Source organism: Sprattus sprattus (assembly GCF_963457725.1).
Source record: "Sprattus sprattus genome assembly, chromosome: 13".
Lineage (NCBI taxonomy): Eukaryota > Metazoa > Chordata > Actinopteri > Clupeiformes > Clupeidae > Sprattus > Sprattus sprattus.
Genome location: NC_137911.1, coordinates 8,270,775 through 8,285,519, shown reverse-complemented (window position 1 = coordinate 8,285,519; position 14,745 = coordinate 8,270,775). Strand labels below are relative to the sequence as shown.

The window sequence follows — 14,745 nt, the reverse complement described above, 5'->3', positions numbered from 1 at the left end:
TTGAGTAAAGGAAATTATGTTGACACTGTCACTGCAGCTTTGTCTGAAGATATAACTATAAGTATAAGAATTCTTACTTTATTCATCCTATTCTTTCCTATCATCCTATTTTTTTCAAACTTTGGTCTATTATCTCCAGGTTTATTTCTCACCAGCATGTTTTTACAACTTCTCCTCTTTTCAAAATGCCTAAAATGCCAACAGCCTATCTCTTCAATATTGGAGTGACATCTCTGTTTCGTCTTTTGGAAAACTAAGTGTAAGCGTGTTTTTAAGAACGTTTTGTTCTTACTAGTGGACCGTTAAAAACGTACCTGTTGTTTTTCGACATCTGGGCGAGCTCTCCAGTACCCTTGGCAGCCAGACAGAACTGATGGTTCTTTAGCTTCAGGGTCATCTGCTCCAGGATGTCCTTCTGGGCCTCCATGTGGCTCTTCAGCACCTCGCCCTGCCCAAGCAGAAGACAGAGAGAGAGAGTTCCTTACAAAACCAGCCAGATCACGAGCGTTACACAGTCCAAAAGGCATTCCTACATATCTGCTGCCAGCTGTATCTGGCTGAGACAACAAATAACGTGTTAGATAAAACAAGATGGCATTTCATCACAAAATTGGTGTGTTTTGTTCATTTTGCAGGGGGTGGGGGGAGGGACATTTTTCTGTTGCTGAATAGAAGTAATGTATTCTATAATGGTTGCATGCTAAACTGAACAGGACTTCAAATATTGTGAAACAGTTCCTGAACTAAAGATAAATACAAAGATTTTACATTGGTAAATAGTTTGAGTCGACCCCATTTTCTCTTGAGAATATGTATTTGAAATGGTTTGTAGTTCAGATGATTGGGTGGTAGCTAACAGTTTGGGTTTGAAAGCAGTTTTGTTGATCAATAGCCAAGGTTGTTCTCTGCAAATAAAAATTGAGTATCTCGGATGAACTGGTATTGGTCATAGTACTTGAAATGCATGTGGATGGATCGAGTTTACTTCAATCAAATGAGCTAGCATAGCCCGGTGGATTTTCACTCATTGTCATCCAATGTATAAATGTCTGTTTGCCTTCCATATTGAAACCATTTTGCCTATTTTGCAGACGCCTCCGTAAAGGTCAAACAATCCCAAGAATGCAAGCAGCTCCTCAATCAAAGCGCCCCCCTTGATAATAAACAAGTAAATCAACAAAAGAGATGTGTTGCTTTTCCATTCCAGTTACTATGCGCCTATCAAAAAAGGAGAGAGTGAGAGACGGGGTGGGGGTGGGGGGGTTGCGTGTATGGGAGGGGGGGACAGGGGGGGTTAGTATTTCAGCTCAGCCGCTTTGCTCATTTGGGAGGAATGAGATGAACCTAACTAGGAGCTCGAAGAAAATTAGCGGCGGGCGCGGGCAGGCGGGTGGCGAGTTTCATGGCGGTGGCAGCTCCCCCCTCGGAGGAATCAGCTTTCATTTGCCTTCATTTCTGATTCACTCAGCCTGCTCGCCCATGCCGTGTCAGGATCCTAATTACTCCAGCCCATCGTCACTGCTTACACACACAATAATGACTAATGCCCGCCACAGACAAAAGCAATTTATTCCCGGCCACCTTGAATTTGAGGACAGTAAGGGGGCGTGAGTCACACACACACACACACACACACACACACACACACACACACACACATATACACACACACACACACACACACACACACACACACACACACACACACACACACACACACACACACACACACTTCATACACCACTCCTGCCGACAGTACAGCCAGGGCTCTCCAGCCAGGGGACAACACCGACATGCTTTTTCTGATGTTTCTAATCCTTTATTTAAGCAGGTAGGGTGATTGAGAAGTCTTCTATTTTGCATAGGAGAGATGAGAGAGGGAGACATGGGGCGAGACAGATAGATAAGATGAGTTTTTTTCCCCTCCCTTTCACTAACCCCCCCACCATCACCACAAGCTTCAAGTCAAATAATGTTACCTGCCTTAACTTTTTTAGTATGGCCAAAATTCAAATCTATAATACCCCCTGGTGAAGATTAGGCTCTGTGTAAATATTGAGAATGTCAATAATGGGATGTAGAGCAGTGCTTTCTGGGAGTCTCAATGCATAATGTATGTGTCTGACTTTATAAGAAAATGGAGATAAAAACGGGTGTATGTTAGTGTTAAGTAGTTACTGCAGACAGTAACTACTACAAAAGTCAAACATATGCTTGGTTAATTATTACATTTTTCACCAAGTCAAAACAACCATAGACAAAACAAAAATGACTACCACTTGGAACCAAACAAAAGTGTTTTCGTATTTGAAAAATACAGATATTATCTCCTCAGTTTCTCATGTGCTTCCATGTTCAACCTTTAACTGCCATTTCCAGATGCCAGTTCGACCTCTTTGTGGAGTCAAAGCCTTCCATGGTTTCTGCCACAATTCTCCACAGAAAATAACACCCCTGATCTGCGCTATGGTTGGTTTTGATTTTCTGTGCAATTCCTTCCAGCCTGTTTAAAGTTCTGCTTATTCAGATATGCAGACAGAGACGCTTCAGAGTGCTGCATCCTGTGTTCCCATTTCAAACAGAATCATTCAGACCTGCTCGCACACTGTCAAAACAGCCCTGCCTTTAAACTGCTAATGCACACATAAATCAATATAAATTTTGATCGTTTGATGAATACTTACTTCAGCCTGTGTTTGTGTGTGTGTGTGTGTGTGAGAGAAAGAGAGAGAGTAATGGAGAGGGTGTTCAGATATGAAAATGTGCTGAATCAAGTCATTTTAAGGCCTTTATGTTGACATGTCAGTGCCAATTTGTCAGCCCCTGAGAAAGTTCTAGAACTGGATGTCTCCAGAGACACTCACGCAACGTTTGGACTGTCAATCAGGAAATGGTGCAAGAGCAGTCATAGCTCTTATCAGCACCTGATTCCTTTTTTCCACTTTGCTTCACACACACACCCACACACACACACACGCTCTCTCACACACACACACACACACACACGCTCTCTCTCTCTCACACACACACACACACACACACACACACACACACACACACACACAGTCATTACCAAAGGCCTCTATTCATCCAGCAGGGCAAAAATTAAATCCATGGTAAATATCAATAATTTATACATGCAGCTATAAGCAGTGTCAGCTTCCAGGGCTTTCTGTTGAACTAATGTCAATACCACTGCAATGCCTTAAAGATTAGAGAGAAGAGGCATTGGATATTTCACATGAATAACAGCAAATACAGCCTATTCATGGATACACAATTTATGGGAAGTACTCTTAAACTCATGGATGCCATTGATTTTCCTAAAGCTTTTTTTCTTTCCCCAAAATGAAAAGCAAGTTCAACCAAAAAGAAATGCTTTTAAAAATCAATCCCCAACACATTTTGAAGGAAGTTTGGGAAATTAAATGGGACTTGTGCATTGTGCAAGCCCACACAAAAATTGCTTTCAAAATAGCTCTTCTCTCTCAAATGAATCATGGGTAATGCTCTATAAGTACATCACACAAGTGCAGCATTTTGAGCTACAATGAAAACTTGAGTAACATAAATATGTCAAATTATCAGTGTTACAAATCAAGAGGCTCCGTGTGTACTCGGACAATCTATCATTATTTCACTAAATAAAGGGCAGAATTCAGAGGCTTCAGGGGAAGAGGAATGAGTTGAAATGACCTGGCATTACGCTAAGTCCTTTCTTTTCTATCAGAAGAATCCCAGTTAATGGCAGAGGCCAGGTCAGCGAGGGCAGAGCACACCAAATCCAGATAAGCAGGGGAATATCCTCCCAGTCAGAGGCACTGGCAGGAAGAACTACAGACACCACAGTCCACCCATCTTTTTCCTGTCAAACAGACGGTTCACATAAAAACACGGTCTGGATTTGATTTGAATCCAAACAATCAAAACAGAGTTGGGTAACACTTCTTTTCTCTTTTGTCTTTCTTCAGAGACAAAAGACAAATAAAAAAAAGGAGAAGGAGAGCGAAAGCAGGAATTTTGTGGCTTCACTTGCAAACAGGATACGGCTCTCATTTGAAGCAGCTGGGGGACGATATAAATTAACGAGGAGAAATATGTGCCTCTGGTGAGCACTGGCGAGGAGGGGGAATAGCCGCCGTGGGGCCTGTGGATGCCTCTTAAACTGTATATTTAAGCAGAGGGGCGAAAAAACACTGTCTCTGTTTATTCCTTTATCGTCTTTTCAGAATGCAAGCATCGCCACGGCAAGATTGAAAACCTGTGGGAAGTCGCCCGCCATCGTACCCCCCCCCCCCCCCCCAAACCCCTGCTGCCCCTTCACCCCCCACCTTCACACCCCCCCCATGCGATTTGTGTTCAGAACACCCTGAACATACATTGGCTTGTTTGAAATGTCTCCCATCAGGCCACGGCTCTATCTCTGAGACGCGGCCACGCGCTCTGAAAATGAATTCAGCTGGGAGTTGTGTGGGGTGGAGTCTGGAGTTGGAAATGGCTGAGGATTCTATTAAAGCTTCTCGTGAATTTATATGCACGCACAAAGCTGCGTATACAGACACACACATACACACTCACGCACGCATACACACACAAAAACCAACACACAGACAAAGACCAACACAAAGCTTCACCTTCAAAACCTATTCATATAACAAGAATACAGGCCACCGTTTTTAAAAGCCTAATCATCATGGGGAGATGTGGGCTGTCCCATTCGGCATTGAATTTGAATATGTTTGACAAGTAAAGTGCAAACCAAGTGTTATTATAGGCAAAGACATTTTCTTGAGTCTTTTTGTGTCCCTCCCATAGCAAGATCCCTCTCACAAAAAAATCTTGTGGCGGAGAATCACTTTTGAGGGAGCCACTCTCTGAGGGGCTGTAAGAAACATGAAACTCATTTGAAAACTATTACTTTCAAATCACTGGTCATAAAGTCTGGATTTAATATGGCCGACGTCTCCTGACGTGAATCATGTGACTATATGGACAAAAAGAATGGCTACTTTGGTTGGGCTTTCTATCAGGAGTCCCAGCACTGCTTCTCAGTGACAGAACAACAGGCTCCGATACAGACATGGACTTTTATTCTAGAAACTGTTTTGACTTCCTCAAATTAAACCCGCCATAAAGCATCAATTTGAGGTAATAATTCAAGAATGAATCTTGTTACACACATTCCTATATAAATATGGTATGTGATACTGCTTTTACAGAGTGCCAGTATGCACAGGGTAACCTGCTTTCCCATATCCTGACCTGAAACTACACAATCTTGAGAGAAATGGCTGAGGAAAGGATTCAATTAGACAGTTTTTTGCCACCATAATCCATTAAAAACAGCAGAATTTGGCAGCTGAATTTCCAAATTATGTTTTCATCCTGAACAGTCTCATATGTCATCGTGGAGAGAGAAAGAGAGAGAGAGAGAGAGAGAGAGAGAGAGAGAGAGAGAGAGAGAGAGAGAGAGAGTGCGGCCAGAGTTTTGTTGGCCAGCCGTGCGGCTCGCCCATAAAGTTCCCCAATGTGTTTGACCTTGACATTAAGTCTGCGGCTCTTGCCTCTGTGTGATAGATCTGAGATCACCTGCATATGTTCCTGCACCTTTAAGAAATATCTCACGGAGTTTGAAAGGTTTAGCTCTTGCAACATTTATCAGGGCGTGAAATTAGCAATTGCTAGGAGCTAAATTGCTGCCTCTTATTCAATGTTGTTGCTGAAAGGTGACATTTAATCGCTGATCCTTACTTCCAAGAAGACTAAACAGCCGCAGACACACACTCAGACCTGGGGGGGTGGGGGTGTGTAGAGGACCAAAGGTGTGTGTGTGTGTGTGTGTGTGTTTGTGTGTGTGTGTGTGTGTGTGTTGGGGGGAGAAGGGGGTTCAGACAATGTTCACATTATGGATCAGGGAGATGGGGGGTCGTATTGATCGCGCGATCATCATCTTTTTCAATAGCGGGCAGCCACCGCTTAATAACTGCAGCTTCTTTGGACCTTGACCAGCATTCCTCGGCAGGTGCTGAGACAGATAAAACCCTCTGTTAGCGACTCGATCTAAATGCAAAAGATGCCTTAGATGAGATGTCAATATCGGTATTACTCTTAATGTACACTTTTAGTGACATTCATGCTCAGAAAAGTTAACACAAAATATATAGGAAGGAAAAATTATGATTTAGAAAAAAAATGATTTAGAAAACATAAAATACTCCAACAATTAATAGCAAATCAAAAATTCAAAAGAGCACTGGAGAGTACATGCAGGAATCCCCCTTTCCTGTCACCATCTCTCTCTAACCCCAATCTTACAAATGAGTTCTGGAATTAAAGGCGTTTGGGGTTGAAATACTTCAGAGTAACCTGCTGCAACAATCCCTGACTTCAATTCCACTCGGCTTTTCAACGCGGCGAGACGGCATGCGCCAACCGGCTTAGATGAAGACATTTTGAAATCCGAGCCAAGCGCTCCGGGCAGGTGTTACACGAGAATCCATTAATATAGGTAATTAACATTAGCCACCATTTTAATTAACATGCAAACTAATTAGGAAATAATTAAGTAACATAAAAATCTGATCTTAATGCTATTTCGCAGAAAAGGCTAGTATCAGATCCTCCTTGGCATGGTGTCTTTGAGTCTGTTTCTGAGGAGAGAGGAGAGGAAGGTGGCACAGAAATGAACAGCGGGGTTTGATTTTTTTCTTTTCTGTTGGTGTGCGATGAAAGCATGTTTGTTTTCAAAGCGAATTGTGGTGGGGAAATAAAGTAAGTAAACAGGCACAGGATCAAACTGAGATAGCGAGGGGTTTGTGCTCGCTTCACACAGCCCGCTCTCCCAGGCTCTCGGGGCTGTGCAGACTGACGCTCTGCTGCTGTGCCAACGCATTAGGAAACACAGAGAGCGGCCAATCGCCACAGCCTGTGCTGATTGTGTGTGTGTGTGTGTGTGTGTGTGTGTGTGTATCATTGTGTGTACCCTCTCCCTGTCTGTCTCTCTCTCTCTCTTTCTCTCTCTCTCTCTCTCTCTCTCTCTCTCTCTCTCGGTAAGTCAGTATTTTGTATGCTTGGGCTTCTTGTGTAAGTTCTGTGAGTGCATGAGTCTGTGTACTCTAATTTAGTTTGAGTGTGTCTGAGTGTGTGTGTGTGTCTTGAAAGAGAGGTCACAGCCTCAGCTGACCAGTAAAATGGGCATGGTCGCAAAGGCCAACAACAGTAATTTCACTGTGACCGGCACAAACGATTTGGCGCTGACCACCCCTTGCCACACAAAACTGAGGAACCGTCCGGGCAACAATAGCTAACACTTTAAGGGGCAAGTCAAAAAGCCTGATGATACAATCAATAACAATGCAATGTCTCTGGGGCAGCAGTCAACAGTGCAATTAAAAGAGCAACAGTACAGAAGATGCTCTACACTCATGCATTGTTAGTTTACCAGAGACCAAAGTCTTTCCATGGTGTTGGTGTTGTTTTTTAAGATGTCTATTTCAGGCAAGAAAGCAAATCTGTGTCTGACATTTGTTGTTTTAATGTCTGGCCGGGGACAATAAAGCAGCTCACAAGAGAACAAGGAGAGAGCCGTGCATGGAGAGAGTGCTTTTAAATGCTCTTCTTGGCAATGCTGGGGAGGAAATTGATTTTAGTAATAAGACAAAAGAAAGCAATAGAAAAGATCGATGCATAAAGCTAGTACATAATGTTCGGGGGGCCAAGTTTACTATTTCATTAACAGTGGGACAAAAACTCCAGAACGATTCGCAATGACAAATGCCCCGGACCATTATACGCGCATTTCAGGTAAGTGCTCCAGGCCAAGTTAAATTCAATTTCTCTGCTCCATTGTATCTCTATTTATTATTTGTTGTATTTGTTCCAGATGGCGGAGAGCAGGGGTATGCTGGGGAAATAGCATTGTTCCTTCAGCTCTGCAGAACCCGAGTCTGAAAAAAAACTCTACTGCTGCAATCCTCGCCTCACCCACCACAGTTGGAAAGCTCTTACCCTTGGACGCAGAGCCCCCCTGGATTCTAATGAAGGGTGAATTTCACTCTCTGTCCTGTTTCCCACTGTAGCTACTGTTAGCTTGCGCTCACAATCTCCCAGTCTACTTTGGAAGTGGGGGGGGGAGTGAGGTCTTTTTTTTCTCTAAAACCCGTATTTGGAGAAGGCGAGTGTTTCTGCTTAAACATTCCTGTCTAGATCTCTGCTGCTCTACTGAGGGTGAATAACAATGGAAAGGCTCCGGCAGTGTTACTCCCCAACTCCTGAACAAATACAGCTCATCCTCTGCCACGCCGACCAACACAGCCGGCCATGTGTCTGATGATGACCTTGATTTTTCATTAAACGTCATACCTGGAGCATCTGAGAGCAAACAACTTCTCCTGCTCCCCCCTCCCCACCCCCATACACACACACACACACACACACACACACACACACACACACACACACACACACACACACACACACACACACACACACACACACACACACACACACACACACTGAGAGAACGAGAGAGGGAAAGAGAGGGGGAGAGAGCCTTTTTAAATCCCCACCTCAAAGCAGTCAGGCTGGGTAGGCAACCCAGGGCTGTCAGGGGTTAACCAGCTAGGGAGGAAATTTAACCTGTCGGTTGACAGCCGCTAAACGACTCTGACATTGGGCTGCTGGGCTCATTCCCAGCCAGTGAGCCACCTTCAAAGTTGCTGTCAGGTAAATGACCTTGTATTTCATTAACTGATAATTAAATGGATTTATTCCACTAACGGTTTTAATTAAAATGCTAGAAATATTGATTACCTCTATCATCTCAACTCCCCCAAGATGAAAAAAGGTTTCAGAACTGTTTATTTAGAGTGTAGAGGAGAGAATTAAATTAGATTGAATCTCTAAGAGTCCTAAATAAGTCTCCTCACTTTTTTTCTGCTGCCCTGGCAAGAAAAAAAAAAAAGGTTACATTTTTTGGGTGTTTGATTAACTATTTCAAAATCCATTTTTGCTTACCTTGGTATTTAATTAAAATATAATTTTTACCATAATGAACTCAGTAAGTTCAATTCAAGTGTCTGGAGCATTATCAAATAATGAAAGCTGCCAATTGCTGTATATTCAAAAAGATTGACACTGCTTTGGGGAAAAAAAGCAAAGAAAAACAACAGCCAATGTAACCAAACCCAGCGTGGATATTACATCTCTCTCATCTTGGCCAGTGGTATGGAACCACACTATTGTGCTAATGCATATTGGCTGTTGTGCCAAAGCACGGTGTTGTCAAAGCGCCGTGATGGTGCAGATATACAACCACAGCATGGGCTCCAACTCCTCCTGATGGACAAACTAATTACGCATGAAATCAAATATGAGTCTCTGTAAGTCTTGTTTTATGAATATAAATATATAATATAACAGAGAATATAAATGTATAATATAACAGAGAATTTAAATCTATATATATATAGGCCCTCTCTGTGGCGTAGCATCGGTCCCTGGTTGAACTGAAAGTCTTGTTTGGCCTAGGATTTTTGAGAACTTTGACACAGAAGTCTGTTAGTCACTGTGGAAGTCTTTCAGTGGAAAGGATGTTTGAAGTGTATATCTTTTTGATGACATTTTCATAATGGAAAGTAATGATCTTTACAGTTCTGCAACACAGATCATTGAAAATGCACCGGTAACTGAAAATCAAATTAGCCCACCAATTGTGCCTTTGCACTGATCCATCATCTCGGAGTTTCTCACAAACAAGAAAATTAGATCATTCTCATTTATTTTCTTCACAGGAGGCAGGGGAAAGTTAACACGTTGGGGGGAAAATGAGAAATAATTAGGGGGCATTTTGTGTAATTCCCTACAATTAAGTATAATTTCATATCAACTGTGTCAAAAAAATAGAAAGGGTGTCGCCTATTGTTGACGGGAATTGTTGTTGATGAATGGCGCTTGGGATCCAGCGGAACAGCCTCCGTGAGTAAACAGATGTAGCATGTTGACAAGCCAGAGAGCATGAAAATGGCGTCTTAGCCGCGGAGGAAAACCCAACGAGGGGCAGGAGGAATCACCAGCAGCCTAATACTGACATTAAATCATTCACATTTCCCAGAGAATCTCCACGGAGGTGTAGATGACAACTCCCCACCTTTTTAAACAGTCTAAATAAAAGACGACCTCAAGTAGAACATTTCTCAAACAGGATCAGACTCTCTGGGTCTGCCATTGCAACTATTAAAATGATGCCGTTTTTGTGTAAGCAGTTTGAAGCAGGTTAATCTGATCTCGAAACGTTTTTGCACATATATGTTTTCAAAATAAAAATGCAGGTTGAGCTGGTATACGAAGCTGTGTTTGGTTTTACAAAAAAAAAAAGTCATGTACATATTCAGTGGCATAGTCTCTTTTCAAATACATCCCTGGGCAGCGAGTGTACAGTACCTTGGTTAAATATGAGCTCCTTGAACAGTCAGACAGTCAGATCTACTGTATGTTGACACTGACTATTACAGTTCGCACTGGGAAGGATCCCCTACTGTGGGTGAATCATTGCGGTTCTGACTCATTTTGCAGCTGAATCGAACCCGCTGCCGCAAAAAACTCACAACGTGCAACACGATTGGTCCCTTTTACCCTTCCCTTTAAGTGGTAAAGTCACATACAATTAAACACCCTGCGAAGGTGGCCCTATGAACGGACACGATTCATTCATGTTGCTTTACAAAGAACAGAAGGTGAGGAGAAACCAGACCCGTTTCACTGTGAACCTTGTAAAGCTGCCTCTATAAATGTCCGAGTCCAGGGCCATTCCTTAAGATGATAAACAGTGGAGGTGGACAGAGGTTAAGCGTGACGTTGGATTAGTCTGTGCAGGGCCTCCCAACAGGAGAGACAGTCAAGGCCACAGTGGGTCAGACAGACAGTGAATCCTCTGCTCCCTGACTGTCTGAAACGGGAGATCCATGAGGTACAAAAGCTGCGGTTCTCCGTGTATTCCTATAATCACAGGGAGGGTTATGCTAGAATAACTAAATTAGAAGTCATCCGTCATTCATGAAGTACGCTTGGCATGGCTTTAAATGGTCTTTATTCCAAATGTAAAATTCCAATACCACTACCATATATGAAGAAAGCAAATGTCGCGGTGGCATTTGAAAATTCCAGACTTGCTTGTTGAGCCTTGTACTATAGACTGCTTTGTTTATGTTTGTTTTGGGATTTAAAAGCCTATCTACAATGATTTCATTTGAAATTCATGTCTTCTTTGAAAAGCCTGTCGCCGTCTCACAGTCCCAGAGACAGTCACTGGTATTAGGTGCTGTTTGGTCTTGGGAACAAAGCGCCTGAGCATATCACAGAGAATGGACAGATATCAGCGGACCCAGGAATAACCGCGGCTCGGGGTTTTCTCAAAGAGCCCGGTGGGCTGTACTGTTGGGCTGGACCTCAGCAGCCTTGGCTAGTTTTACTTACAGTTTGTGTTCAAGGACACCAACCACGGCAAGAGTTACTGTAGGGGAGGCACAAAACATAAATCAAAAGTAATCCGGCAGACAACCCACCCTGCATCCGTAGAAAAGCTAACATTTATAACTGCCACCATGCCATAATAGCTTTTATAGGCCGGGGCAGAGAAAAAGAGAGAGAGAGGGGAGAGAGAGAGAGAGAGAGAGAGAGAGAGAGAAAGAGAGGGAATGGAGAAAGCATAGATCCCAGCACTGATGATGGGGGTTTTATGAGGGGAAAACCCTGTCTGATTATCTAGCCAAAGCGAGACAGCTCAGTACAAGCAGATAAAAAGCGTAATATACGAGAATCAAAGATGCAATACAAATTTGCATTCGTCATTATCCAATATACGTCCATTTCTTTTATGTCCCGTTTTCTAAATCACCACAACTACCCCAAACAACTCCTCTCCTCTTTAAGAATTAAAGGGGAGTATTAACTGTGACTCATTCTGCATAGAAGGGGAGTCATTGATTTGAGTTTGGAAAACAGTAAACGATATAAATGTCTTTGTGCAAGGCGTCCATGTACTCTGAAGTCATCATTCACGGAGCAATCACTGTAAATGAATTCCTCGGGGCATCTCCATGGGAACGAGCAGAGGGATGGAGCGCTGGCTCTGGGATGAGAGTGAGCTACCGGGCCTCCACTCATTGTAACGGGCCGGTGCCAGGTGGCGGGGAGGCCATGTCAGAGGGAAGACAAACTCTCTGTGCCTTCCGCAGGTCACCTATTCCCATAGAGATATTCAGTCCTGGAATTTAATCTGTCTGGTCACTGTTGTCATTTGAGAAATTTCCCATCAGCCCTCCCTTTCCACCCCCCACCCCCTCAACATCCACACCCCTCCCCCGCCCCGGCCAGCCCCGGCACGCATACACACAAACACCTCTCGCCCACCCCACCCCCCACCATAAGCGCGGAGAAACATTATACGATGCATCAGTCACGCGAACGCAGCGCTGTCTAACCACATACATTACAAAAACACATCGGAGATCAATACTGGGCCCTCTCTCCTCTCTCCCCCCTTGTCTGCACCTTCACAAACCAGACAACGGCCGCCTTGTAATACAACACTGCCATTATGACCTCGCCTGAAATCGCACAATTTTCAGGCCGTCGGCTTTGTTTTGTTAGTTGTTTCTTAATACAGTATTTTTGATTCAAGTGGCCTGCAGGTTGTCTGCCATGCATCGCACTTGAAAGGATGGTCTGATTTTGTGTGCCTGACAATAGGTGCTTCTTTAAGCAGGGATGATGATTTATCCATGCGGCTCTCTCCGCTCTCCTCTCCTCTCCAGCTCTCAGTTCTGATTACATGCCCCTGCTAGCCGCTGTCGTGTCTTTACATTGAAATCATCAGGAGGGGAGGCCACTACACACACACACACACACACACACACACACACACACACACACACACACACACAGACACAGACGTACGTGCGTGTTGTGTTTGTAATCAACATTTCAAGGTCTCAGATAATGTATTTTTTTCTAAGTAAGAGCATCTGTCAAAGATGGCCATAAAATGTTGAAGAGAAATAATTAAGGCTCGTCAAAAAACATGGGGAAACTTGTGACGTGAAAGGGCGTGGGGGGCAAAGTCATTTTAGCAGATAATAACGTGTGATGAGCACAACGCAAAAACATGTTAAATCACTCCCTGGAAATGTCTTCTTTTATTTATATATGGAGACGTTCAGTTCATGAGATTCTTTTTTCCCTGTCGTCTTCTACTTCTCATCCTCCACCTTCCCTCCTTCCTGTTTTTTTTTGCTTCTCATGCATGGCACTGAGCAAGCCTTCCTTCCCTTCAGAGCTTTGGCCAGGTTTCAGGAGAAAATAGATCCAGGGGGCACACATTAGAATTTTATATCACTTCAAGAAGCGGGAGTGAGGTGGTGGAGGAGGTGGTTTGGTGGAGGTGGTGGAGGAGGTGTGGTGGAGGGGTGTAGAAGACGAGACATGAAGCATTGGTGACATTCACTGAAGGCTGAGGGATGCGAGGGGGGGTTGGAGGGGGTGTTGGTGGGGCTGGGGGTGGGTGTAGGGATGGGGGGGCGGCAGGTATGAGGAGGGTACTGAGGGATGATGGGAAGATGTTTCTGTCATTTCACCTGGCCATGAGGCACGCTAAATCTGAGGCAGCGATAAGGTAATTCTGCCGCAGATATGTCATAACAGCCGAGACAGGTTTATGTTTACCAGATTGGCTATGAGCACTCCTGATTTCAGAAAAGGAAATATACACACATGTACGCACACACACACACACACAGAGCCATGCACGCATGTGGCGCAGTCAGGTCAGTGTGGAGTAGCTTAGCTGGAGACACACCACTCCCCCCCTCAAATAAAAGTTCTGGGCAAAAATTGCCTCACTATCTCGGAATGATCATACATCTCAAGTAATATTCAGAAGAGAACACACTATGCTAGTACGCCATCAAATTTCAAGCATTAAGCTTTCCAAAGTGACTCACACAAAGGATTTGTGGGAGACGACCAACATGGAGTAGGGGTTATTATTTTTTTCTTTTCACGACTGCATCATTTTCAATTGCTAATCCACTGTGCACCCTGGTCCACTGACTACACAGTATCTATCACATTCTCAATATTAATAATACAGAGAACAGTTGATGCTTTTCTCTGATGCCTATCCTTGCCACTGAAGGCTTGTTAAATATTCATTGACAATTATCCCCACAGTGAGGCAAGGGTAAGTGCTCGGCCTCGCACAGGGGCTCGCAGAATAAAGACCCGTGCAGTTATTACACTTCCCCAACATACTCTCACTCACTCTCTCCCTCTCTTTCTTTCCCTCTCTCTATGTCTCTGTCTCTCTCTCTCTTTCTCTCTCACTCACACACTCACACACACACACACACACACACACACACACACACACACACACACAATCTCTCTCTGTCTTTCACACCCACTCTGTCTCTCTCTTTCTAGATATTTCATTTCTCTGTCTGTCATCATGGTGTATGTCCCATGTTCCTGCTTTTTCAGCTTCGTCTCGTCAGCCTGTCTTCTTTTTAATCACTCTCTTGTTCTGTTTACTCTGGTTTGACTGTCTCGCTCTATCACTCTCTTTCTCTGTCCATTCCTAATCTCTTCTTGTCTTTATATTCCTGTCCATCTCTCGCTTTGTCCACGTCTGTCCTGCCTGTTCAGACTGCACGTGTGCTCCCACACTTTCCAGTCCAATCACAAAGTCCA

At 43.8% G+C, this 14,745-nt stretch overlaps 1 protein-coding gene across 1 annotated transcript in view; it reads right to left on the bottom strand.

Annotated features, from left to right (window-relative positions):
* Window positions 1–14,745, bottom strand: part of akap6 (A kinase (PRKA) anchor protein 6) — a gene marked incomplete at its 5' end in the record, with an annotated part of 112,420 nt that overhangs the window by 51,624 nt on the left and 46,051 nt on the right. The window contains one exon of the mRNA XM_080850154.1: window positions 315–448. Within this exon, the coding sequence (XP_080706280.1) occupies window positions 315–448 (134 nt within the window). The remainder of the gene's footprint in view (window positions 1–314; window positions 449–14,745) is intronic.